The sequence below is a fragment of the Lissotriton vulgaris genome, unplaced genomic scaffold, assembly GCF_964263255.1.
Source record: "Lissotriton vulgaris unplaced genomic scaffold, aLisVul1.2 SCAFFOLD_727, whole genome shotgun sequence".
NCBI lineage: Eukaryota > Metazoa > Chordata > Amphibia > Caudata > Salamandridae > Lissotriton > Lissotriton vulgaris.
The window spans coordinates 311,266-337,853 of record NW_028245479.1 but is presented as its reverse complement, the minus strand read 5'-3'; the positions used below and the strand labels follow the sequence as shown (position 1 = coordinate 337,853).

The following is a 26,588-nucleotide window of genomic DNA, read 5'->3' as shown; positions in this document are numbered from 1 at the left end:
AATATGGTGGCGGTGTCTATCAGACACCGCCAGCCATATTAGGATGAGCTTTAGGACATGCCTTTCTGTGGCGGCATATGCTCTTTTCTTTGGGGGCCCGTTGCGGGCCCCCAGGGTGAAGGGGGGTGGGGGGTGCACATGGGGGTACCTATGGTACCCCCCTGCTTTTGCATGCACAATGCGGCAGGCACCACGCGGTGCCTGCCGCATTGTGCATGCAAAAGCACAGCATGCATATTTAACTTTGCGGCGGGTGCAGCTTAAAGCAGCACCCGCCGCAATGTTAAGTATATGGGATGTGACCACCAGGGTGGCGGTCAGATCCTAATTCCACCGGAGGGACCGCCGCTGCCCCTGCGGATGGTCCCTCCACCTCGGGGGTGGCGGACGGACGCAGGTCCGTGCGCCATCCTAATAAGCGCCTTAATGCCTGTGGTTGCAGTTGGTGGGCACTGGACCCATTTTTGTGGCTTGTTTGTAATCACCAGACTTTGTCTACAGCAAGAGAGTGACAGGCTGAAAGGGAAAAATATGGAAGATGAAAAAGATAGGGAAATAGTGACAGAGGGAGGAAGCAGAGAGGAATCAGAATCAGCTGAAGTAAGAAAGAGACACAAAATAGGTGGTGAAAGTGAAGGACAATTGGGCAACTGTGGTATTTGCCAAATCCGACATTCCTCAATACCAGCAGTGGGCTCCTTAGGAAAACTTTGGACCACTGCACTTTAGAATTTTACAATATTAAGCACTGACAGGACCCCAGAGAAATCATCTCACAACCCACATTCCAGAGCACTGAAGCTTCCCACGTCCATGAGCAGCTCATCCAGTTAAGGATATTTCTTTGTATTCTGGGATAAATAATCCTTCATGAGCCCATTATAAACTCAGGATTAAAGTCCCACGATGCAAAAAACTGACTCGGCCTGGATGACTTGGTGAACCCGAGAGCCCTGACTGACATTCATGATCACCAACTTTCAGCACACATCAGCACACGCTGCGGTTAAACTTCCTCTTCTGAAAGCTCAGGCCTGGGGCTGTGTGTACGAGTGTTGGTCCAATGACACCGGAAGTGTGTATATTTGCAACGAAGATTCCAGTCATCAGCAAAGAGAGAATTTAGGGCCAGATGCATCAACAAACCATTTTATGATTTCCTAATTGAGAATCCTTGCCATTCGCAATTAGAAAATCTTACAATGGAATTCAAGAAAGTGTGTTTAACACTTTCTGCGATTACTAGGGGATCTCAAATGTCCTACCTCATGAATATTAATGAGGTAGGTCACAATTTGCGACTCTCTAAGAATCGCAAAAATCAAGGGGCTGGTGGCCTCCTGGTGTCAGCAGACTATCATGTCCACGATTGCTTTTAAATAAAGCAATATATTTTTTTGTAAAGTAGCCCATTTTCCTTAAAGGAAAATGGGATGCTTTACAAAGGAGAAAATGAAAACTTTTCCTTTCATTTTCCAAGAGCAGGCAGACATTCACAAAAGGGAAGGGGTCCCACATAGACCCCTTCCCATTTGCAAATTGGTTACCACCTACTTGAAGTAGGTGGTAAAATGCGAATGTTTTGTGACCGCATTTCGGTCACAAAACATTCATGCATACCGATGCGATTTGGTATTAGAAAAGGATGCCCTAAACACGCCCCTTCCTAATAGCGAATCGAAAACCCATTTTGCGATTCGGTAACAGGTTACCAAATCCAAAATATAGGGTTTGCTGCATCTTTTTTGCAAACGCATACAGCAGATTCTGATATCAGCCATTTGTGAAGGCAAAAAATGCTTGATGCATCTGGCCCTTAATATGGTAGCAGCAGCTTCTTTTGTTTCCTACTCTGAGTGACACCTAAAATGCCACTTTACGCAGACGCGGGCATCCTGTGTCTTCGTACCCGGTGAAGTAATTCGATCTCATTGACTAAAAGTATAGCATTGTAATGCCTGCTGCAATGTGCGGTGCTCATCTCAGAGTACTGCGTTACCCTGTCAACAGCGAAAATGTTTGGCATAGTATTATGCAAAGCGTTGTATTCTATTCTCTCAAGAAGCAACGGAAGGCTGCAAGCTGTGTCTTAAATTCACTTCCCGTAGCCTTTGGTTATGCTTTATATTTTATTATTTATGTTTCCCCCATAGGCTCAGTGGAGGAGGATCACCAGTGGATGACCCAGATTAACAGACTCCAGAAGTTGATTGACAAACTTGAAAAGAAGGTATTCCTTCTCTCTCCCTGTTTCCCTTCAGCAAATGTTTTCTTTTCATATTATATGTTTGTACTGGAAAGCGATAGCACTGAAGTGACACCATCTGACTGCTTCCAGACCTATTTCAACCTCTTCCCTTGCAGACCTAACATTCTGTTGGTCAGAACTGATGTTTTTTGCAATAAGCGTGAAACCTTTCTTCTGTGGTTCTCCCAGTCAACAATTATATGTACATTATATAATGTGTTCTACAATGTATTTATTTGCAAAGGAAGGATGCAAAACTGAAAAAAAACTATTTTCTCTATAATCTCTCCAGAATGAAATGTAAATTTCTCACAAAATTTAATTGATTGAGCTCTTATGGACACTCCTAATGATTTTGCAATGTTTACTTCACCGTTATTTACATACTATTGGCCCGATTCACAAACTGCCTTTTGTAGTACGTAAAGTATTTCTATAGAACTAATACTTACTTCAAATTGCAATTCACAAACCTATGAGTGTAAATGTCCATGTCTCCTATCCTTTCAATGGGGAGATCCTTACACATGTAAGTCAGTACCCAGGTTTAAGAGAGCTGGATGGGGAGGCAGAGACTTCTCCATCGCTGCTGCAAGGCTTTGGAATTCCCTCCCTTCTGATATGTCTGGACAAGTGTCTCACTCTCTCTTCCGCAAGGCTCTGAAGACCTGACTCTTTACAGATACATCAGTCTGAGCCTTCTTTTATATCTGTATGACAGTCCATCCTGCCTATGGGCTAAGTTTGTGCTTTAGTAGACTAATATTCGTTGATTCATTCATTAATTCATGTAAGTTTGCTACTTAGTAGTAAATGTAGGAGGGACCAACAGGAGTGGCTGGAAAAAGGAGAATGCCCACTACTAAGGGGCCGATTCTGATTTCAGCGGGAAGGGCTCTGAATGATGGTCAGAGCCCTTCCGACCGAATCGGAATGTGCCGGCCCAGATTCCTTTCCGACCTTGCCTCCTAATGGTCTCGGTCAGAAAGGAATCCGAATCGGAGTTCCGGATGGCGTCCGACGGGCTCGGAGAGCCTGTTTGCCGTCCAGAAATACTTCAGTACTCCCCCGGCCACCTCTGCACGACGAGGGAATACGATGGCAGTTTTCCACTGCCTTTTCGTTCCGGTGTTTCCGACACGAAAAGGCAGTCAGAAACTTGTTTGGGGGCGCCCAATAGGGCTCCCATGGGTGCCAGGCTGCTGAATGGCAGCATGGGGCACCTATGGTGCTTCTCAGTTGATCCCTGCACCCGGTGGCGGGCACCTTGGGGTGCCAGCCACAGGTTGCAGGGATGAACTGCACCCCTGCTTTTCACAATGCAGGCATGCATTCCGCCCGGAATGCATGTTCCCCTTGTGAAGTATACGAGTACGATCGAACAGGGTTCAGTCGCATCGTACGTGCAGGGCCGTAACTGATGACAGCAGGCCAGTCGGTTACGGCTCCTGACCGATGTCGGACAGGCCTGAGTCCGTCCGACATCGGAATCGGACCCTAAATGGGAGGGGTTGTGAAAGGAATAGACACACACCCACAAAAGAGTAAGCCCATCACTGTTTACTAACTGCACTTTTAAAATTACTAGAGCCAAAAAGGACCCAAAACAGTAGGAAATATTCTGTAGTTCAGTTCTAGAGTAAGTCCAGCACCAAATATGCCCAACCACTGGTACTGTAGCACCCTCCTAGAGAAAATATCGGAGGTAGGGACATATAATAAAACTCCATGGGAAATACCTTTAACTAAAATGTAATTATTTAAAAATATAAATACATTTAACTTGGTGTTAGAAAATATCAGTAAAACTAATATGTTTAGCGCATATAGTCACAGAATGGACCCTTAGGGTTTGCTGTACTCTCAGGCTAATAGAAAAAAAGTTCAAGCCTTTTAAATGCATAAAATCAAGACTTGAAAGCCTGGGGCATGCATTTTTTGCCCCCAGAAATATAGAGTTACCTTTTAAGTGCTTTTGGAAGGGGGAGGTTGCTGCGTACCGTTCATCTTTCTCTTTCTGTGGGGTAGGGGGGCTCATCCGTGCTCCCCGTCCTATTTTGCATCATCAGGTGCCCAGGGATAGGGTTCCTGACACCTTCATTGTATAGACCAGCCCAGGGGAGGGGGGGGGTCATTGGGTCATTGGGCCCTGCCGAGCTCTGGGGGCTGGGTCTCACACACGCCCCCTTCTGGAGCATGAACTACTCATAAACATACATCAGGCCCTGGCCCACCCCAGGGGTTTAAGCAGGAATAGCAGCAGGACCCCATGCACCCAGCCCAGTTTCCCCTTTTGAGCAGGCTAAGATAGGCAGAACTTCCAGATGACATAACTCTGTCCAAAGTTGGGTTAATTTTGGTAAGCTTGGAGTCCTTTTGGTCCAAGCAACCTAGAGCCTTTGCAACAGGCCTGGGTTATAAAGCCACCTGATTTGCTGGGAGCTGGTCCAACACTGGCTTCCTGTGCCAGCTTTTCTCTGTTCTTTTGTCTCTGGTGCTCCTCTCCTCCTGCTGGGGTACAGAAGTACATATTATCCTCAAACTGGTCCTTATAGGATGAAAGAGAACCAGCCTCACTTGTACTGGAGAGACCACCTGTTCCTGGGGGTTAACTGTAGGCAGAGTCCTTAGTCCATTAGGGCATCAGAGGGCTTGTTCTTCGAGCTCTCCATTTTATGCCCCCATCCAGTTCAAGTGTCCAACTCTTTGTTTCTCCCTTGTGCAAGAGCCTGAAGTGGGGGTGGAAAGTTCAAGATGCCAGGCACCCTTGGCCAATTCACCCCTCCACCCCTGTCCCAACCTTCATGCACAGCATGGTGGAACCATCCAAGATGGCTCAGACAAGAGGTCTCTGTGAATATCTCATCTGGGCGTCTTAGCTCTGCCCCTAGCTGACATCACTGCCATAGACTTTCCCACCAAAATCAAAGTGGAGCCCCATTCTGTTTTGGCTCCAGAGGTCTGGGCTTCCTCTTTTGTTCTGTGGGCCTGGGTTGTCCCAACTACAGTGCTGTGTGACAGCTAATGAAAAGATGCAGATTTCCTTCCCCACCTCTTCCACCACAGGGGCTGAGTGAAGCAATGTCAATTACTCCTTCGTTCCTTGAGAGTAGAGTAATTAACTTGGCCTAGTAGGATGACAGAAGTTCTGGAATCTGATCCTGAGCTGAGCCAGAGAAATATGTCAGTTCTGGATGACCTATAAGTTGCAAGTGTAAATTCTTGTCATTTGAATATTCAAAACTGGCATACATGTTTCACCTCAGTTTGATACCTTACTGGACTTTGTAGGCCCAAGGGAAGCACAACAGCAATTTAGGACAGATTTAACCATGTGTGTATAACTCAGTGACACTGCACATAAACCAGTAAACCCTACTCACTTTACCTACGAGTGCCTACTAATATTAAGAGACCTACCGCAAGTCAACTTATATCCTTTTAGAGAACCCTCTGTGCAAGGCTATCTGTGCACAATTACCAAGCTGTGTGTGATTGTTGTCTCACGTGCGCAGCCTGCACACGTGTACCAACACATGTGCACACTTGTAACCAGTCAAGTGTCCCTTACCCACATGCATCACAGCAGCCTTATTTTAAAAGGCAGACACTGGCGGTAAACATGTGCATTCTACTTACCACGTGGCTATTGTGGGTGAGACTCGAGTAATGAAACTCACACACAGTAAAACATCCGAAAACAGGTGATTAGAAAGCGAAACAACAGACAAATAAAATGGGTGGAACCTGCCTGCAACACATGACTTTGCTTAGCCCAAAATCCCTCAGATACCCTGCACCATTTAAGTTAAGAAGAAGTCAGCCCCCTGCGTCCAGTATTACTACAAGGATGAATTACCCACAGGGGTACTACAGCAAAGGCACAAAATATAGGCACCAGTAGACTTTTTGGCTGCAGGATAATTCTGTAGAACTGCTCACACACTAGCTTTGAAAGATAAATAGGCAGGGCTGAGAGCAGCATTTGTAATCACAGGCCAGAAAACTCATGAGGTGAACATGTAGACTCGGCTTGACCACACTTGATTGAACAAACCAGTACAATTAGCCACCGGCAGCAGTGTCACCGGGAACAAGGAACACACATTAAGTTCTGCTGATGGCCCTCTCTTTATTCAGGGAGAGGCAGGACCTGGCTGATATGGCTCTTTGGGTCAATCCCTCTATTCGGGCCCCTGGTAAAAGAGCTGACATTACACCACTGTGTTGGTACAATTGCACATGAACCAATAATGCAGACCTGGTACCTGAAAACAAAGTTTACATTGAACTGCAACACTATAGTGGAGAAGTTTGCTGTGTCAGTCCTGCTATACACCCTCTACTTGGGCTAGGGGATTCAGTGTGTTCCACTTATGAGCCCACTGATCCTATCCTTCAGCACAAGAGGACTGTAATGGTGGTAAATCACATTGTTTCTCTATTGTGGATCTATCTCGAGATCAGTGACATCAGTGATATTGACATGGAAGAAAGAAGAAAAAGCTCCCAAATCTGCAGCAGTACCAAATACATGTTACTATTAACCCCTTTAAGTCCACAACAAGCACTTTTTTAAAACACTTATTACTCGAAAACTAATGAACAAATTTACACCAAGTCAAACAAACATGCTTTCAGAGTAAAGTTTTAACTTTGTGCCAATGGTCTAATTTCATTCAGCCAATTTCTTTATATGGAAGAGCAAACTTTCCCAAGGGAATTAAAATTGGAATTTGCACTTTTGGGACTCCTCTATTTCTTGTCACCCAGTTGATGGATCAAGGCAAAACTTTCCATAAAGGAGCCAAAGTGGATGACCTTTTTGGGAAAGATTCATGGAAATTCATCAAACGGTGGCAAAGTTATTAAGAACATTGCAAAAAACACAGTTGATGGACAGAATGCAGAACAATGTCTTACATTCACCCCAGTACAAAGATCTGGGCCTAAATCCATCGTTTTTTTGCACTCCACACCACCCTAGGTCAGACAATGCCTATATGCAAATCAGCCTTGACTCTGTGCCTCATGGGAACAGTCCAGCCCAAACTACCAAGCCATGTCTTTCCTAGACCGGAATCAAGCATCCACGGATCGGTTTCTGGCTGTCAGCCTTCTTCAGCCTGGGTAGCGTGACTCCAGTGATGTGGAGAGCCTGGGACTCACGTCTGAGCATACCCAGCCCACTCGGGGTGAAAATTGCAAAAAACACAGTTGATGGACAGAATGCAGAACAATGTCTTACAATCACCCCAGTACAAAGATCTGGGCCTAAATCCATCGTTTTTTTGCACTCCACACCACCCTAGGTCAGATAATGGCCATATGCAAATCAGCCTTGACCTGCCTCATGGGAACAGTCCAGCCCGAACTACCAAGCCATGTCTTTCCTAGTCCGGGAACAAGCATCCAAGGACCGGTTTCTGGCTATCAGCCTTCTTCAGCCTGGATAGCTTGACTCCAGTGATGTGGAGAGCCTGGGACCCACGTCTGAGCATACCCAGCCCACTCGGGGTGAAAATTGCAAAAACCACAGTTGATGGACAGAATGTAGAACAATGTCTTACATTCACCCCAGTACAAAGATCTGGGACTAAGATGCCTGATTTTTTTGATTAACAGTCATGTTCGGCAGCATGGACTTTTAAGTACATTTTAATTTTATTAATTGGAACAGACTTCACAGGACTAAAAGTTTGGCTGCAGATTTTATTTGCCTTTAGAATTCCCACTGTGACTTAACTCATTGCATGTGTGTTATTTACTCTGTCTGCTTTAATGGGATTTCCTATCAGTTGATTTTACATAGTTCGTAAATTTAATTTTTACGTTATGTTTGACCTGCTTTGCTGCAGACTTCAGGCTGTACTTTACATATACACACATGCATTATTTGGGCTATGTAACGGATGGTTACACAAGAATATGCTTTCTATGTGTATGATGAGGTCCAGGGGGAAGGGCTATTTAATGTGCTTGATGGATGGCGCCAAACTAGATCGATAAAGGCCTCTGTGCAGGCCGAAACGCATCTCTTGTACCTGGGATTGAGGGCGACATGATTAATTAAATTGATGGCAAATCCTGAAACCACTTCGTGCCTGTGCCGTCTTCCATGGAGCCTGTCTTTGCGAGAGCTGGATGTTCTGTATATATAACCCTCCCGGCCGCCCAATAATATCATCCATTGGCAGCCTGACCGAGAACATGTCACGTTTCGTTGACAACATTTTGTTTCCCTTAGTAATTAAGTTGAAATCTTATATAAGGGACACGAAAGACTTCTTGACCAAGATCCAGGAAGTAACATGGGACTCTGGGTACCTGCTAATGGTTTTAGACATTACTAGTCTCTACACCCGTATAGACCACAGGCAGGGTCTCGAAGCCATTAAACATGCTCTGGGTCAATGTCAAATGAAGTACGCATGCCACAATGAAATGATTTTGGAGTTCACAGAGTTCTGTCTAACCAACAATATTTTCCTCTTTGAGGACCAGCTGTACATACAAACATCAGGGACGGCGATGGGTACCTGCTTCGCTCCCAGCTATGCAAACCTTTTCGTTGGCTGGTGGGAGGAGCAGGTACCCAGGAGCTGCACGGATCACTGAAATAATATCGAATTCCAAAATATCGACCTGCAAGAATATCGTGTCAAAAATATCGACTGACAAAATATCGAGTTACTATCTACAAACAGGTAAGTACAAAAATATTGAGTTTAAAATATCGTTTACAAAAATATAGTTGTAAAAAATATTGACTTTACTAAAAACACTATTAAATTAAATTAATATTAAAAACTAAGTACTAAAATATACTTAAGAATACTTAAATTAACTAATGATAATTAAATAATTAATGAAAGCACAAAAACAATTTTTAATCATATTTCTTAAAACATATATATATAGTTACAAAATATAATTAAATAATAGCCAATATTATTAATGTACAATAACAATAGAGTAAAAATTACTATTCCCACTCCAGTGGGTGCAACAGTAGGGGAAGCGTTGGATAGCGTAGGGGTTAAAATTACTATTCCAACTCCTGTGGGTGCAACAGTAGGGAATGCGTTGGATAGCGTAGGGGTCAAAAATACTATTCCCACTCCAGTGGGTGCAACAGTAGGGAAAGCGTTGGATAGCGTAGGGGTTAAAACTACTATTCCAACTCCAGTGGGTGCAACAGTAGGGAAAGCGTTGGATAGCGTAGGGGTTAAAATTACTATTCCCACTCCAGTGGGTGCAACAGTAGGGAAAGCGTTGGGTAGCGTAGGGGTTAAAATTACTATTCCCACTCCAGTGGGTGCAACAGTAGGGAAAGCGTTGGATAGCGTAGGGGTTAAAATTACTATTCCAATTCCAGTGGGTGCAACAGTAGGGAAAGCGTTGGATAGCGTAGGGGTTAAAATTACTATTCCCACTCCAGAGGGTGCAACAGTAGGGAAAGTGTTGGATAGCGTAGGGGTTAAAATTACTATTCCCACTCCAGTGGGTGCAACAGTAGGGAAAGCGTTGGATAGCGTAGGGGTTAAAATTACTATTCCAACTCCAGTGGGTGCAACAGTAGGGAAAGCGTTGGATAGCGTAGGGGTTAAAATTACTATTCCCACTCCAGTGGGTGCAACAGTAGGGAAAGTGTTGGATAGCATAGGGGTTAAAATTACTATTCCCACTCCAGTGGGTGCAACAGTAGGGAAAGCGTTGGAAAGCGTAGTTGTAATAATTAAATTTGTAAAAATCACAAATTAACCAATTAATCAATTAATATAAAATTATTAACAATTACTATTTAATTAATTAACACATATAAATTAATAATCAATTATTTACTAATTACTATCAATAAATATAATAACATATTTAATTATTATTAATTAAATAACTTCCCACCCTATTCCCCTATAATCCCACAACCCGCTACTGCATTAAATTAGTAAAATTTACATATTTACCAATCAATCAATTATTATTAATTAATTTGCAATTACTATTAAATTAATTAACATATATAAATTATTTTACAATTATTTTTAAATGAATATCAATTAATTAATTAACATATTTAATTAATTATAATTAAATTACTTCCCACCCTATTCCCCTATAAACCCACAACCCGCTACAGAATTACATTACGCAATTATTATAAAAACAAAATTCATTTAATAAAATTATTTATAACATTAATACACACTTTTCACACATATTACATAAAAATACACTATAAAATATTATATATTATTAAAAATTTGATATTTTTGCTATCTATATTTTATACAGTCGATATTACTTCACTTACCTTAAAAACGATATTTTTGTAGTCGATATTCTGTCCAGTCGATATTTTGTCCAGTCTATATTATTTACTCGATATTATGTCCAAACGATATTTTGGACTCAATATTATGTCTGTGCACCAGCTGCACAGCAGGAACAGACACAGGGCATGTAAAATGCTGGCATCGTTATATTGACGATTTGTTTATTGTTTGGGATGGAGGAATGGATTCAGCAGAAGAATTTATCAAAATTCTTAACAACAATGATCTCAATCTACACTTTTCGGGCTCGGTTAGTCCGGTGAGAGCGGAGTACCTAGACCTGAAGGTGTACATTGAGAATAACCAGATGCAAACCACCCTGCACAGAAAGGACACTGCTGGCAACTCAACACTCTTTGCCAGCAGTAGCCCTCCCACCCAGCTAAAGAACAGCATTCCCTACGGAGAGCTATTAAGAATCCGTAGGAACTGCTCAAAGGACTCCGATTTTGAGGCGGCTGCTTCAGAATGTATTAACAGATTTTCCATGAGGGGGTACGGTAACACCTTACTAAAAAATACCCTAAAGAAGGTGAGGAAGATGCAAAGATCTCAACTCTTGGCAATCGACGATCCTGTAGTGGGAAGGAACAGAAAATCGAACAAGAAAAATGGTAAATTCAGACTCATTACTCCATATTCAAAGGGAGCTAGGGATCTGAAAACCATGCTTAATAAAAACTGGCACATTTTGAAAATGGACAGTGTACTCGCAGACGTCCTACCTGCTCATCCTCTAATCTCTTTTAGCAGGGCCAGGTCACTCAGTGACATGCTTGTCTCAAGTCATCTAGACAAACCAACACCGAAAACCAATTCCTTGAAGCGGATGACGGGCTTCTTTCCTTGCGGCCACTGCAAGGCCTGCAGTGGCAGCAAACGGGTGCTATCATTCGATATACCTGACACCGGTAAGAAAGTGCCGATCAAGCACTTTATTACGTGTAGCTCCCAGTTTGTGGTTTGTTGTTTAGTCTGCCCGTGTGGCTTACGCTACTTAGGCAGTACTATCAAGGAGCTCAAACTGAGGATCCTGGAGCACCAACGGGCAATCGAGAAAGTAGACACCTCATATCCGGTTGCCCGGCATTTTGCGGAGGAGCATAGTAAAGACCGCAAACAACTCCGATTCTTTGGATTGGACATCGCTCCACCCAATGTAAGAGGAGGTGACAGGTTAAGGAGATTCCGCAGACTTGAGTCCAGATATATTGTAGATCTCTCCACGAAACATCCTGGGGGACTCAATAGTGGTGAGGAATTAGCATTCCATCTGGGGAAATAAGACTATAGGAGGAGGAGAAACTCTCTCTCTCTTAGGAAGTCTGGTACATTAAATGTCAGTCCAACAACATTATTATGTACATTCCTCCAACAGTACTGTAACCGAATCACTGCAAGACCGTATTTCTCAAACATGTTTTTCTAATATGTTTTTATAATATGTTCTACCATATTATTCCAATCTTGGGTCTGTTCCTGATCTCGATTTATGAATTTTTTAATTTGATTTAGAATTTTGATTCTGACAATAATATCAATTGTGATACCCCCTTTGTAGATGATGACAGGCTACCATGGATGTGTAAATATATAGATATGTATATAGCAAAGCATGTACATATATGTATAGAAATAGTCAGCGTGAAATATGACCTAATGTGTGAGGTCCGTTGTGATTAATACTAATCAACTGAGGCTCTTCTATATTAATATGGACGGTGTTTCACAACAGTTGAACCAAGATTTTGATGTAGATATTTGCATTTAGAAATCAATTGAAATTCATGTCCTGGAAGCCTCCGTTCGGGTAATCCAGCTTTATTACCCATTTACACACACACCGGATGGTGCCTCTGCCTTACTTTGTATATATATCTTATATATATTTTTCCTTTGTTTGCTCATTGATTTGAAAGAGTACCCTTCTGTTATACACCCCATGGAACAATAATCTTTATTGATCATGATGAATTTCGATGATGAATTTTGGACGATTTGCATTTGAAGGACAGTAGCACTCTTTCCATGTGCCTGAGGACTTTTGTTATGATTTGCACTGTTTGTTTATTTACTTGTAAATATGGCATTGCACAAAAAATCATAGGACACCAGCCGATCCACGGCTTTATTTTCAGCGTGAGAACAGTCACGCATGAATTAGATAAGACCCCTACTCGGACAGAACACCTTTCCAATATGGCGCCCACAATGGCTAAAAAGGGTAGAGTCCTATGTTTATGTCAATGTTCATGAATCTGTTTATTTAATGGGATGTATGATACTAACGAGTGACACACTGACGAAGGCTCACGCCGAAACGCGTCTGTGCTTATCTGTTCCCTTTGATTAAAACTTTGGTTGACTCTTGGACTACGAGTGCTGCCTCCTTCTTGTGTAACGAAGAAGAGTTTGAGCGTATATATATATATATATATATATATATATATATATATATATATATATATATATATATCCTTGTGCAGCTCTGTGGCGCTTACTTTAGATACCTGGTGGGCTAGTTGGACCCCAGGGACCTTCAGGATTTACCGGGACTTAATCCTCTAACTTAAAACAAGCCATGTGGTGCATTTGCACAGTGTTGAAGGCAGGAGGTGGGGCCTGATGTGAGAAGTTTGCAAAAACGCTCTGTGGCGCTTTTGAAGTTAGGGGATTGAGTCCCCTTGTATCCTGAGGGTCCCAGGGGGCCAACTAGCCCACCAGGTACCTTCAGTAAGAACAACAGAGTTGCGTTGCAGAGAGGTGAAAAAGGGGTGTGGCCTTGGACCACCTCTCTGCAATGCAGCTCTGTGGTGCTTACTGTAGGTACCTTGTGGGCTAGTTGGCCCCCAGGGACCCTCAGGAATCAATGGGAATTAATCCCCCAACTTAAAATCTACCAGGGGGAGCATTTGCACAGTGGTGAAGGGAGGGGGGTGGACTGATGTGATGTGTGTACTTATCCAATCACTCCACCAAAACCCAAGCACTTATAAATTCACCATGCACTCTCCTTATAGTACTCTTATCATCCAGTCAGTACCCATGCACTCATGCAATGACCCATGCACTAACACATGCACTGCTACAATCCCCTAAGCACTTCCCATGCAGTCCTCCAACCATCTACACACTACTGATTCCCTCGTCCAATTATCCAGGTAGTAGCCATGCACTCCAGAAATCCCTCTGTCACTACCCATGCACTCCTCCAACCACCCAGCCAGCACTATGTACTTATCCAATCACTCTGCCAAAACCCAAGCAGTTATAAAATCACCATGCACTGTCCATGCAGCACTCTAATCATCCAGTCACTACCCATGTACTCATGCAATGACCCAGTCACTAACACATGCACTGCTGCAATCAATTGAGGGCTACCCTTGCAGTCCAGTAATCTCCCTTGTACTACCTTGTACTACCTATGCAGCGTTCCAGTCTCCCAGCCAGTCCTATATCCTTATCCAATCACTGTGTCAAAACCCAAGCACTTATAAATTCACCATGCACTCTCCTTGCAGTAGTCTAATCATCCAGTCACTACCCATGTAGTCATGCACCGATTCAGGCACTAACACATGCACTGCTACACTCCTTGTGTACTACCCATGCAGTCCTCCAACCACCTACACACTTCTCATTCACTCCTTCAATTCCCCTGGTAGTACCCATGCAGTCTAGCGATCAGCCTGTCACTCCCGTGCAGTCCTCCAGTCACCCAGCCACTACCATGTACTAATCCAAACACTCTGCCATTACCCAAGCACTTATGAATTCACTCAGGCACTCTCCCTGTAGTATTCTCATCTTTCAGTCAGTAGCTATGTACTCATGCAATGATCACTGTTAAAATCCAATATGCCCTACCCATATAGTCCTGTACCTACTTACACATTTCTCATTTGCTCCTTCAATTTTCCAGGTAGTACCCAGGCAGTCCCGCAATCATACTGTCACTCCCTGTGCACTCATCCAGTCGCCCAGCCACTACTGTGTACTAATCCAAACACTTCTCCAATACCAAAGCACTTATAAATTCACCACACACTCTCCTTGCAGTACTCTAATCATCCACTCAGTACCCATGTACTCATGCAATGATTCAGTCACTAACACATGCACTGCTGCAATACCTTGAAGACTACCTATGCAGTCCAGTAATCTCCCTGGAAATATATATGCAGTCCTTCAATCACACAGCCAATCCTATGTGCTTATCCAATCACTGTGCCAAAGCCCAAGCACTTATAAAATCGCCATGCACTCTCCTTGTAGCATTTTAATCATCCAGTCGCTACTCATGTACTCAAGCTAGACATTAGCTCATGGCTAATACAGAGGAGGTCATGCTAATCACAGGGGTACCCCAACACAAAGTGTTCCCTAGTGTTTGTAGGTATGGTATTTTCACTTTATTCTAAGTGTCTTTTAGCATAGCACTGGCTCTAGGCCTAGTTAGTCAGACTATGCTACCAACAATACCCATCAGCAAAATGTTGGGGGCACAGGAGGACTTTCTGCTCCTCTGTTGGTTCTTTCTGCACATCTCTTCTTCTTGCTGCACTTTTCTTCGTCTTTCTGAACTTATGTTGCCTCTTTATGCATTTGTCTTGCTTCTTTCTGTGCTTTTCTTTCTCTTTCTTCATATGTCCTACCTTTGTAGGCATAGTTAGAAATTAGCATTTAAAAAAACGTTATAAATTCACTGAAAATAACATAGGTTTCAGGCACGTTATAGTTAGAAATTAGCATTAAAAAACCTTGGAAATTCACTGAAAAAACCATAGGTTTCAGGAATGTTATAGTGAGGTGGAGATTTCACTTATACAAAACCAGAGAAATGTGTCCGTTATAGTTAGTAGACCTAACTATACCTCGCGCTCCCGCAATGCACTGCTGATGACGTCACATATTACAACACTCATGACATGCTCAATGACATCACTCATGGCATCACTCATGACATCTCAAATGACATCACTGATTACATCACTGATTACATTGTCCACGTGATCATCTGATGCACCGTGGCATACCCTAATAAAACCTTTCATACACCCACTCTAAAATACAGACCACCAATATCGAAACCATAGACAGACCAATAGCAGTTAGTACATTCCTGCTCAGTGATTCATATGTCTACATGCACATCCACCCACTAACCCATACAGTCACTCATACACACAGTCATTGATCTATACAGCCACTGATATATCCACTCATACATCTATATAGACACTCACACACTGCCACTCACACAAAGAGTTACTCATACACCTGTTCAGTCATGCAAAGAAACTATCACACAGCTGTGTCCTTGCTTATACAGTCATACACAAACCAATGCACTTATTTATTCAGATACTAACACATACTCTCTTAAACAATCACTCATAGAAACACACACTCATCCATACAGATACTCTTACAATCACTCACTCGCACATATAGTCATTTATATACTCCAACACTCATATATACTACTTTAAAACATATGTAGTTACTCACACATGCACCACTGAGACATCTATTCACTCACCAACACACCCATAAACATACTCACCCACCCATACAGATGTTTCCATATGCACTCTTGAACCTATACACCCAGTGAAACAGCCACTCACATATCTATGCACAGATTCACACACCTCCCACCCACCCACAAAGACACGCAGGCACCCATACAGATACTCAGGCAACCAATAAATAACCCATCGAGACACTCATGTAGCTACTCACCAAGCCATGCAGCCGCTTACACACCAACTAACAGACTAATGAAGACATTCACACAGTTTAGTCTCTAACCCATGCATTCAGTAAGACTCATTTAAACACTCACTTATACAGTCAGTCACACCCCTACTAAATCATCATTCAGAAACTCATACACCAACTCATACTCCAATACACCTTGGCATATATATATATTGGAAAGGTCCCAGCAACCTGAGTAGCGGTATGCGGGATTCCGTGCAACAAGAACTGCAGATAGAGAACCGACGGCAGCAGTTACATCATGTAGGCAACAGCGGACTACAAAGCCCAGCACACCTTGGGAGATAGCCAGCCCAGTTAGGCGACCACCAATGGACAAACTCTCTTAGAACTATTAAATGTGCTGGGCGCGGTTGTTTCACCTGCTATACCGTGGCATGCTCTGCCTTTGAGAAAGGTCAATGTTTGTGACCGAAATGCATTAGGCAATGCGATCTCTGCACAACAGCAAATAAATGCTTTGAATACACGGAAAGTGAGCGACTCATCTTTTCCTCACGGAGAAACCCTGTGCATATACAGAGGCGTGGTCCTGCCTCGAGTCACGCTCCTCCACCAAGAGCGCCGGCAAACTGCCCTACCCTGGACTGAAAACCCTTCACCTGTGCAAGCAAACCGAGGGCAGCCGAGCAGCCTCCAAGGACCGGACCTTGGAAAGGTCCCAGCAACCTGAGAAGCGGTATGCGGGATTCCGTGCAACAAAAACTGCAGATAGAGAACCGACGGCAGCAGTTACATCATGTAGGCAACAGCGGACTACAAAGCCCTGCATACCTTGGGAGATAGCCAGCCCAGTTAGGCAACCACGAATGGACAAGCTCTCTTAGAACTATTAAATGTGCTGGGCGCGGTAGTTTCACCTGCTAAACCGTGGCGTGCTCTGCCTTTGAGAAAGGTCAATGTTTGTGACCGAAATGCATTAGGCAATGCCATCTCTGCACAACAGAAACACACAGTCACGGGATGATGTCATCAGTGATGTCATCAGTGATGTCAAATGAGATGTCATCAGTGATGTCATCAGTGATGTCATTTGAGATGTCATCAGTGATGTCACTGACCATGTCATGAATGATGTAATATGTGACATCATCAGCAGTGGATTGCGGGTGCGCGAAATATAGTTAGTACAACTATATAGGAGCAATTTCAATGGTTTTTTTAAATGCTAATTCTTAACTATATAAGGCCTGAAACCTATGGTTTTTAAGTGAATTTGCAAGGTTTTTAAAATGCTAATTCCTAACTATATAAGGCCTGAAACCTATGGTTTTTTAAGTGAATTTGCAAGGTTTTTTAAATGCTAATTCCTAACTATATAAGGCCTGAAACCTATGGTTTTTTAAGTGAAATTGCAAGGTTTTTTAAATGCTAATTCCTAACTATATAAGGCTTGAAACCTATGGTTTTTTCAGTGAATTTGCAAGGTTTTTGAAATGCTAATTCTAACAATATCAGGCGTGAAACCTATATTTTTTTTCAATAAATTTCAAAGGTTTTGTAAATGCTAATTCTATTAGCGGATAACGTTTATATATGGTATTATCCTTCTGGGACCACCTGAGCAGCCATCTTGTTTCTCAGGAGAAGTGAGGCACAAGAGAGCACAAAACAAGAGTGGAAAACGCGAAAAGTGGGCAGGGTTGAGACCCCCTGACCCCCTAGCCCTTCTCAGGGGGTCTCAGAAGGACCACCAATTGCAAAAATATATATTTTTTTAAATCGCGGGGTACGCGCAAGGTACGCGTACCATACGTGTACGGTGCTCGTACCCCGCGATTTTTAAATTAATTTTTTTTGTTTGCCCTTGGGGGTCCTTTTGGAACCCCCTGAGAAGGGCTAGAGGGTTGGGGGGGTCTCTACCCTGCCCCCTTTTCGTGTTTTCCACTCTTGTTTTGGGCTCTCTTGTGCCTCAGTTCTCCTGTAAAACTAGATGGTGGCCAACACTTCCTGGTTTGGACAATTTGGAATGTTGACAGTCGACTGCCAGCAAAGCAGAAACTTGCTCGCGCACGTACGGGGTACGCGTGCGTACGGTACGCGTACCGTACGCCTATGGTGCGCGTACGGTGAGTGCATATAGATATATATTTTGCTCAAATTCAATTTTCTTAACAACTACTGGAGGGATTTTCACCAAATATAGAAAAGGCACTACTGCATACCTGTCCCAACCATTTTGCCAAGTTTGGTGTAATTCCGTTCAGCCGTTCGGGCTGTAGCTGTGTCTAAAGGTCCCATAGAAGATGCCATTTGAAAAATTTCAAATTCATTTTTCTCAAGAACTACTGGAGGGATTTTCACCAAACATAGCAAAGGCACATCTGCATACCAGGCCCTACCATTTTGCCAAGTTTTCAGTGAATTTCTAAGGTTTTTTAAATGCTTATTCCTAACTATAATGTGGCTGAAACCTATGTTTTTTTTCAGTGAATTTCTAAGGTTTTTTAAATGCTAATTCCTGATTAGAAGGGCCTGAAACCTATGGTTTTTTCAGTGAATATATATATGCACTGGAAAACCAAACACCCACTACCTTTACAAAGAAATGGAAAGTTTGCATCTCTACAACCTCTCTAATTTTTCAAGATTTTCATCTTCCACTTAATGTACACATCATCCACACATACACACATCTAATTGCTGCATTCCTTAACTGTGATTATCAACTATTCTTCTATTTTATATTCATATTCAAAATGCAAGCCCTTTATGGAGCCTTTTTTTTGTAACAATGGTTCCAGGAATTCTGCTCATACACAGAACTGTGCATAAAGACTTAGGACCTCAGTGTATTACGGTGTTCCAAAACCCACCTTACTACACAAACAACCTACCAGACTAGTAATCAGTGACTCATTGGTTCATCGCCTTAGAGCAGTGTTTTCCAAACTGTGGTCCGCGGACCCCCATGAGTCCCTCACACATTCCCAGAGCGTCGCCAGGCAGCAGTTTTAAAAGCACTGCAAAGTATCTTGTTTAATTACCAGTTTTCAAAGAACAATAAAAATGTGAAGATAACAACAGTGATTGAGTTCCCTGCTGGAGAGACATGAGAGTTTTATCCAGTGACAGCTGTGACTGAACTAATGTAACACAGAGGGTTAATTTGCCTACTGCAAAGAAGTGTACCATACATTTTAAAAAACAGTATTTGATATGCATCGGTCAGTGGGTTACTGCTTTTGTCACACAGATTTTTTTGTTACACTGCAGTTCATAAGTGACAATCGTAATCTAGCACAGTGACCACAAAACTGTCTTCAAACAACTGCTTGCAAACTGCAAGGTACAAGTTAGTGACATGCTTTTTTTCAGTCTTTCAGTATCCTGATGCTTCTAAAAAGGTTTCTTTGGGTGGAAATACATTTTTATTGTTGAAGTCAATGCTAACCACTGTGTTATGTTCTGAATCCTGAGTTTGTGCTTCTCCAGACCAGCACTCCTTAAGTTTATGCTTCTCCAGACCAGCCTCTTGGCTTAACAACACACTCTACTACTTCAGAAACGCAAGGTTGCACCATATTTACAAGATTATGGTGCAGCCCTGTGTTTCCCCTGCACTGGCGCTACATTTAATAGGGGAAGATTGTTTATGTGCAGGAAGATCCCCCTTCCTGAACATAAACAATATTGAAATGTCATTTTCTCACTTCTATGTGTACTGCTTAATGCATCACACATGGAACTTACAAAATGTATTTTTTTTTAAAGATTGTTAGAAAAGGTCGCCTTCCCGAACATAAACAATCCAAGGCATTTTACAAAAATGAGGAGAAATGAAGCATTTCTCATTGTTTCACCAAGTTAAGACCAGGTTTTCCCTGGCCTTAATTTTGGCCTTGCTTCCCATTTACGCTGCTCTTGTAAATAGGCGGCAGCGTCAAAATCAATGGGTGTTACAGAGGAAACGTCCACCACAACACGCACTGCCCATCACTTTCACGCTAAGCATTGTGTCAAAGGGAGTCTTATTTACAAGGGACCGTTAAGCCACGTTAAGTGGCTTAACGTTGCCTTGTAAATAAGGCAAAGCCCCTATCACCGAAGAAAACTCTCAGAAAGTGATGTTCCCATGGTGATAGGGGCTTGTAAATACGCCATTAAAGGCATTAGTAATTTGAGTATTTGTTTTGTGTACACATATGTGTTAATTTTTTCCGAATTACGGTTTTAATGTTTGAAATTTAAATCCTACAAATATCTTGGGGGTCCCCAGCTTCCAGTGGTGACTCTATGGCGGGTCCTCATGAGTCAAAAGCTTGGGAACCACTGCCCTACAACAAAAACACCAATGACTAGTCAACCCAGAACATGCCACTTAGATAAATGAAGTAACGTGGATAACAATAGCACTCTTTCATTATACTCTTACACCAGTCCAATACAAGATGTAAATAAAAAACGTGCAACTTGAAATGTTTATTTCTAACGCCAAAATCTCATGCACAGTACCTTAGATAATACAACCAAACATATTATCACAAACAAGGTTGTCAGAATTGTTACTATTCTATAATATACAAACGGAAAAAGCATCCTATAATACTAAAGATAAACAAATTAAAAATATACCTACATTTCACCCTCCCTACCTAGCAGATTAGTTTATAACTACAGAAAGTCTCATAGGATTACATGGTCAGACCCATACCTCTGGTACTCAGCAGTAATACATCACATTCAGTGCTCCACAAACTATCAAGTTATGAATGTTCTCCAACTGTGTGTAACTTTGCCTCAACAATGCACTATGAAAAGCGCAAGTATCATAGGTGGACACAACTACATACGTATTATGGCTCGAACTTCCGAAGATCATTCTGAACAGACACAGTATTCAAGATAACTTTGATGTTCCATGCTCTAACTATACACACAAACCTAGTGAGGCACTTTACAAATCTAGCATACCAAATTATTCTCATATAAAACAAAATACTCAGCCTTCTCTAAACAGTATCACAAGTATGTGTCACGTGCAAAGCAGAGCAGGAAAGCTAAAATAGCGTGTAAGCTTCTAATAAACCCATGCTAACTTAACAGGGTGTCAGTGAAAGCCTCAGCCCCACGGCACCCTTTCTTCATCAAAGCACATGATATAAACGTGTGCCACTTAGAAACGCATACTCCAAGACTAAAAACCAGAGTCAAGTTCACATTTCCCCAAAAAAGTTATTCGCACTTTGATAGAAAGCAGTAGCTAAAAAATGAAGAATACGCAGAAAAATCAAAGAGTCTTAATCCAACAGCATGTAAGCACAGTATGTAGCAACAGCCTCTAACAGGAAGTCATTGTTCTCATCTGAAAACATTTCAGCCATCCAATTCAATAGTGAGAATGAACATACATGTTCCTCAACCACCGTAGCCTCTATCACCATCTAAAGAAAACTTGGGTCATCTTCAATGTAGCTGCATGCCAAGAACTCAAGCGCCGCTGCAAAAACATTCCAACGTTCCATTATTCCATGTGTCACTGCTAAGGCCACAATCCCGCCGCCAGAACAGAGCACGTCATGAACCACTAAAGGACTCATCAACTTGTCGTAATCCGCGTTGGGAGACACCGTACTGCAGAGACACAAATCCAGGGCCCAGTCAAAATCACAGCTCAGGCAATGGAAGACAGGCTGAACGCATGTGAAAAAGGAGAATCGAAATGATAATCCATAAGCTGCACTCAATGTTGCAACAGGCAGCGCGCCATAGTAACTAAGCATTCGGTTGCGGACCAGCAACAACTGAGAAATATTGTCGTCTGCTGCAAGATGTGCATCCATTTTTAAGTAAACAAATTAATACAAGCACACTGGCAACTAATGTGACCATTAGGCACAATTCACCAAAGATGCTGCAAAAAATGCAATGAAAAAACACCGACAAGACACCAAATATACTTTCTACAGAAGTCACAAGACCAATTCTTATAATTTAAAAAAAGTAAGCTAACCCCCTACTCGAGGACGCATTAAAGATAGTCTAAATTAACTCCCTAAAATTCCACGGCATGTCTGTATTTAACAAAGCATACACTTCTGTGCGGGTGTTTGCTACATGAAGGCAAAATGTTTCTCTAGCAGATGTAAGAGCGACCTCTTTTTGAGACAATAGCGCTCTTATACGACTCATTTGGTTGACTCTGCTTTCAAGGTCGAAATCGACAGCCAGATGGAAACATCCAGCTTCCCATGCAGAGGAGTTAACACAACTTTTTTTTAATCAAACAACACGCTCAGTTACCGTAATCATGTAAGCATTGCCTAACATCGCACAATAAGACACACAGCTGAATCAGATCTCCAATAACTGACTACTCCTAACTATTCTCATAGCTCGCCCTATGCTCTCATTTGACAGTGGGAGAGTGATCGCACCCTAGTTTCTACTGCTAATCATTCTCAGCATACGCTACGAATATGATAAAACGTCGATAATTTTAACACCAGTCCTTAATAATATGCCCCGAATTTCGTAATGCGCCCTGCATTGCAAAATGCCATGCAGGGCACGGAACAAATCGACATATTATGAACAACATAAGGCGATACATTATCGCCGCTTTTATCGACTGAAAACTGCCGATAAAGCGGCAATAATCGGCTTGATAATAGGCCCTTGTAAATTCACATAGCAGCCCAGGTTCTGGTGTTAACCTGGGCTGCCATGCAAATTCACAAGGGCATATTATCAAGACCATTATCGCCGCTTTATCGGCAGTGCCCTGCCGATAAAAGCGTTGAGAATGTATAGCCTTATGTTGTTAATAATGTGGCCCGAAATTCGTTTTATTAATTTAATTGTTTACTTACCTACAATCATCCAGATTCCGTTCTTTATCACCCCCCACCCTGCCCCGCCTGTCTCACCGCAACTCCCTCCAGGGGCGCGTCTGGACATGACAATACGCCCTTGTTAATTCCCATAGAAGCCCATGTTAACACCACAACTTGGGCTTCTATGAGAATTAACAAGGGCATATTATCAAGACCATTTTCGCAGTTTTATCGTCATTTTCCTGCCCATAAAACGTCGATAATTTTAACACAGGTCCTTCATAATATGCCCGTCAGTGCCATATTATCAGTAAAGGGCGGACATTATTGCCGCTTTTATGGGCAAGAATTTGCCGATAAAGCAACGGTAATGGGCTTGATAATAGGCCCATGTAAATTCCCATAGCAGCCCACGTTCTAGTATTAACCTGGGCTTCCATGGCAATTCACAAGGATATATTATCAAGCCCATTATCACTGCTTTACCGGCAGTTTCCTGCCGATAAAAGCGACGATAATGTATCTCCTTTTGTTGATAATATGGACCATTGCTCTTTTTTTGACCAATAAACTTAGGTGCATATTATCAAGGACCGGTGTTAAAATTATCGCCGTTTTATTGGCAGGAAACTGCAGATAAAAAGACGATAATGAGCTTCATAATACAGCCTTGTTATTTCCCATAGAAGCCCATGTTAACACCAGAACATAGGCTTCTATGGCAATTAACAAGGACGTATTATCAAGCCCACCCTCCCAACATTAATACAAAATTCCAGACAATGCAGGTACCCGGAGCTGGAAGGTCATTTTACAAATCACTGCCCCAGAAAGGTGGCGTTCCGCTCGACGTGTACGGTGAGAGAGGGAGGGAGAGCTCAAAACATAGACACTGTGGGGAGTAGGACCGTAACCCCCCGCATACTTCAAACTAAAACCAGAGGAGTGCCGTTCCCCAGTGCTCGGAGCACATTACAAGCCCCCATTATGAAGAAAAATTGCCCCGTAATTTGCTCCCCGGGACCTAATGAATAAAACTACTTTTTTTCACCTTTTCCACTGTGTACAAGTACTGCACGAGTACCCCGCCATTTTATAGATCCATGTACCACCCCCTGACCAAGACTATAGGCTCAGAATGTTTCTAGTCTGCCTCCTTTCCTTATTTCTCAACTTTGTTTTAATGTTTTCTTGTGACTCTGCTCTCCTGACAAACAACATGACTGCCAACACTTCCTGGTTTGGAGTATTGACAGCCAATCAGCATGCAGCTCCTGCTCGTAATTGTTGGATATTTACATGCGCTTACGCCGCGATTTTTCTTAAAAAGAAAGAAAATAAAAAATAGAGCCTAAACACCCATGTACGACCTTCTGAGAAAGCCTAGAGGGTCAGAATGACTCTACCGTACCCCCTTCCCTTATTTCTCAACTTTGTTTTACTGTTTTCTTGTGACTCGGTTCTAGCGAGGCACAAGATGGCCGCCAGCACTTCCTGGTTTTGAGTGTTGACAGACAGTTCACAGCCATTCAGCATGCAGCTCGCGCTCGTAATTGAACAGATTTCAGTACTGAACTCCGACTCTAGATATTGCTATGATTTTACTTGCAATTTTCTTAGAAACTACTGAACGGATAAACACCATTTAAAAAAAAGCACAATTTGCGAACAGAACTCTACCTCTCTGCCAAATTTCGTGTAATTCCGTTCAGCCGTTCGGGCTGTAGCCCTGGTTAAAGGTCCCTAAGGAAACTTGAATGGGGAAAACATGTTTTGGGACCCCCCTTTTTTCTCGGCCCGCTTGACGAATCACCCCCAAACTTTCAGGGAAGGAGCGGAACCGGACAGGTCCTTTTCTTGGAGAAATTTGCTAAGATTTGTCCACCAGCGCCAAAGTTATTCCAAATAGAATGTTGTGGATTTCCTATGGAAACTAGGTCCTAACTATAACTACCTACTGGCGACCGCCAGTGGGTAATATATATATATGTGATCAAGCCATTTTGTATGGTGAAACGCCCATAGTGCTGGCTTTTTACTTTCCTGAGAGTGCGCTGAGTTGGACTGAATCCTGTGTGATTATATATATATATATATATATATATATATATATATATATATATTCACTGAAAAAACCATAGGTTATAGACCATATATAGTTAGGAATTCGCATTTACAAAACCTTATTTTACTCACACAAAACCATTGAAATTCCATATATAGTTAGTTGCACTAACTATATATCGCGCACCCGCAATCCACTGCTGATGATGTCACATATTACATCATTCATGACATGGTCAGTGACATCACTGATGACATCACTGATGACATCTCAAATGACATCACTGATGACATCTCAAATGACATCACTGATGACATCACTGATGACATCTCATTTGACATTACTGATCACATCACTGATGATATCATTCATGTGATAATACGATGAACCTCTTCAGACTCTAATATAACCTTAGATACAATCGGTGTAAACAGACACTCACAGACTGTCACTCATCCATGGAGTTACTCACACACCTAGTCAGTCATGCAAAGAATCAATCACACCTCCATTTCCTCAACTATACAGTTATACAAACTTTACTTATTCAAACATATACTAACACATATTTACTCTCTTATACAATCCCTGATACAAGTTCACAATGATCCATACAGCCACTCACACATTCACTGGCTCTTATGCACAGTTATTTATATATGTCAACTCTCACATGTACTGTGTTTTACATATGTACTTACTTTGACATGTAGCACTGAGATATCCATTCACTCACCAATACACTCATGCACACAGTCAACCGCCCATACAGCTGTTTCCACATGCACTTTTGAAACCATACATCTAGTGAATCAACTGCTCACACATCTATGCACAGAGTCATACACCTCCCAGCCACCCACACACACACTCAGTCTCCCATACAAATACTTGGGCAACCAATCAATAACCCATATAGTTACTCATATAGCTACTTATCAACACATGCAACAGTTTACAGAACAACAGACATAATGATGCACAAATTAAGACAGTTTAGTCACTAACCCATGCACTCAGTGAGACACATTTAATCACTCACTCATACAGTCAGTCATGCACCTACTAAATCCTCCATCCAGACACTTATACATCCACTCATTCTTCAATATGTAAGACATATTTTAACTTTACAGAAACATACAGTCACTGGATGTTGTCATCAGTGATGTCATCAGTGATGTCATTTGAGATGTCATCAGTGATGTCATCAGTGATGTCACTGACCATGTCATGAATGATGTAATATGTGACATCATCAGCAGTGGATTGCGGGTGCGCGATATATAGTTAGTGCAACTAACTATATATGGAATTTCAATGGTTTTGTGTGAGTAAAATAAGGTTTTGTAAATGCGAATTCCTAACTATATATG

General features: G+C 42.3%; 1 protein-coding gene across 1 annotated transcript in view; it reads left to right on the top strand.

Annotated features, from left to right (window-relative positions):
* The window catches only part of LOC147666408 (N-terminal EF-hand calcium-binding protein 1-like), an 816,258-nt gene that overhangs the window by 521,408 nt on the left and 268,262 nt on the right, over window positions 1–26,588 (top strand). Inside the window, exon 6 of the mRNA XM_086949081.1 lies at window positions 2,154–2,230. Within this exon, the coding sequence (XP_086805207.1) occupies window positions 2,154–2,230 (77 nt within the window). The remainder of the gene's footprint in view (window positions 1–2,153; window positions 2,231–26,588) is intronic.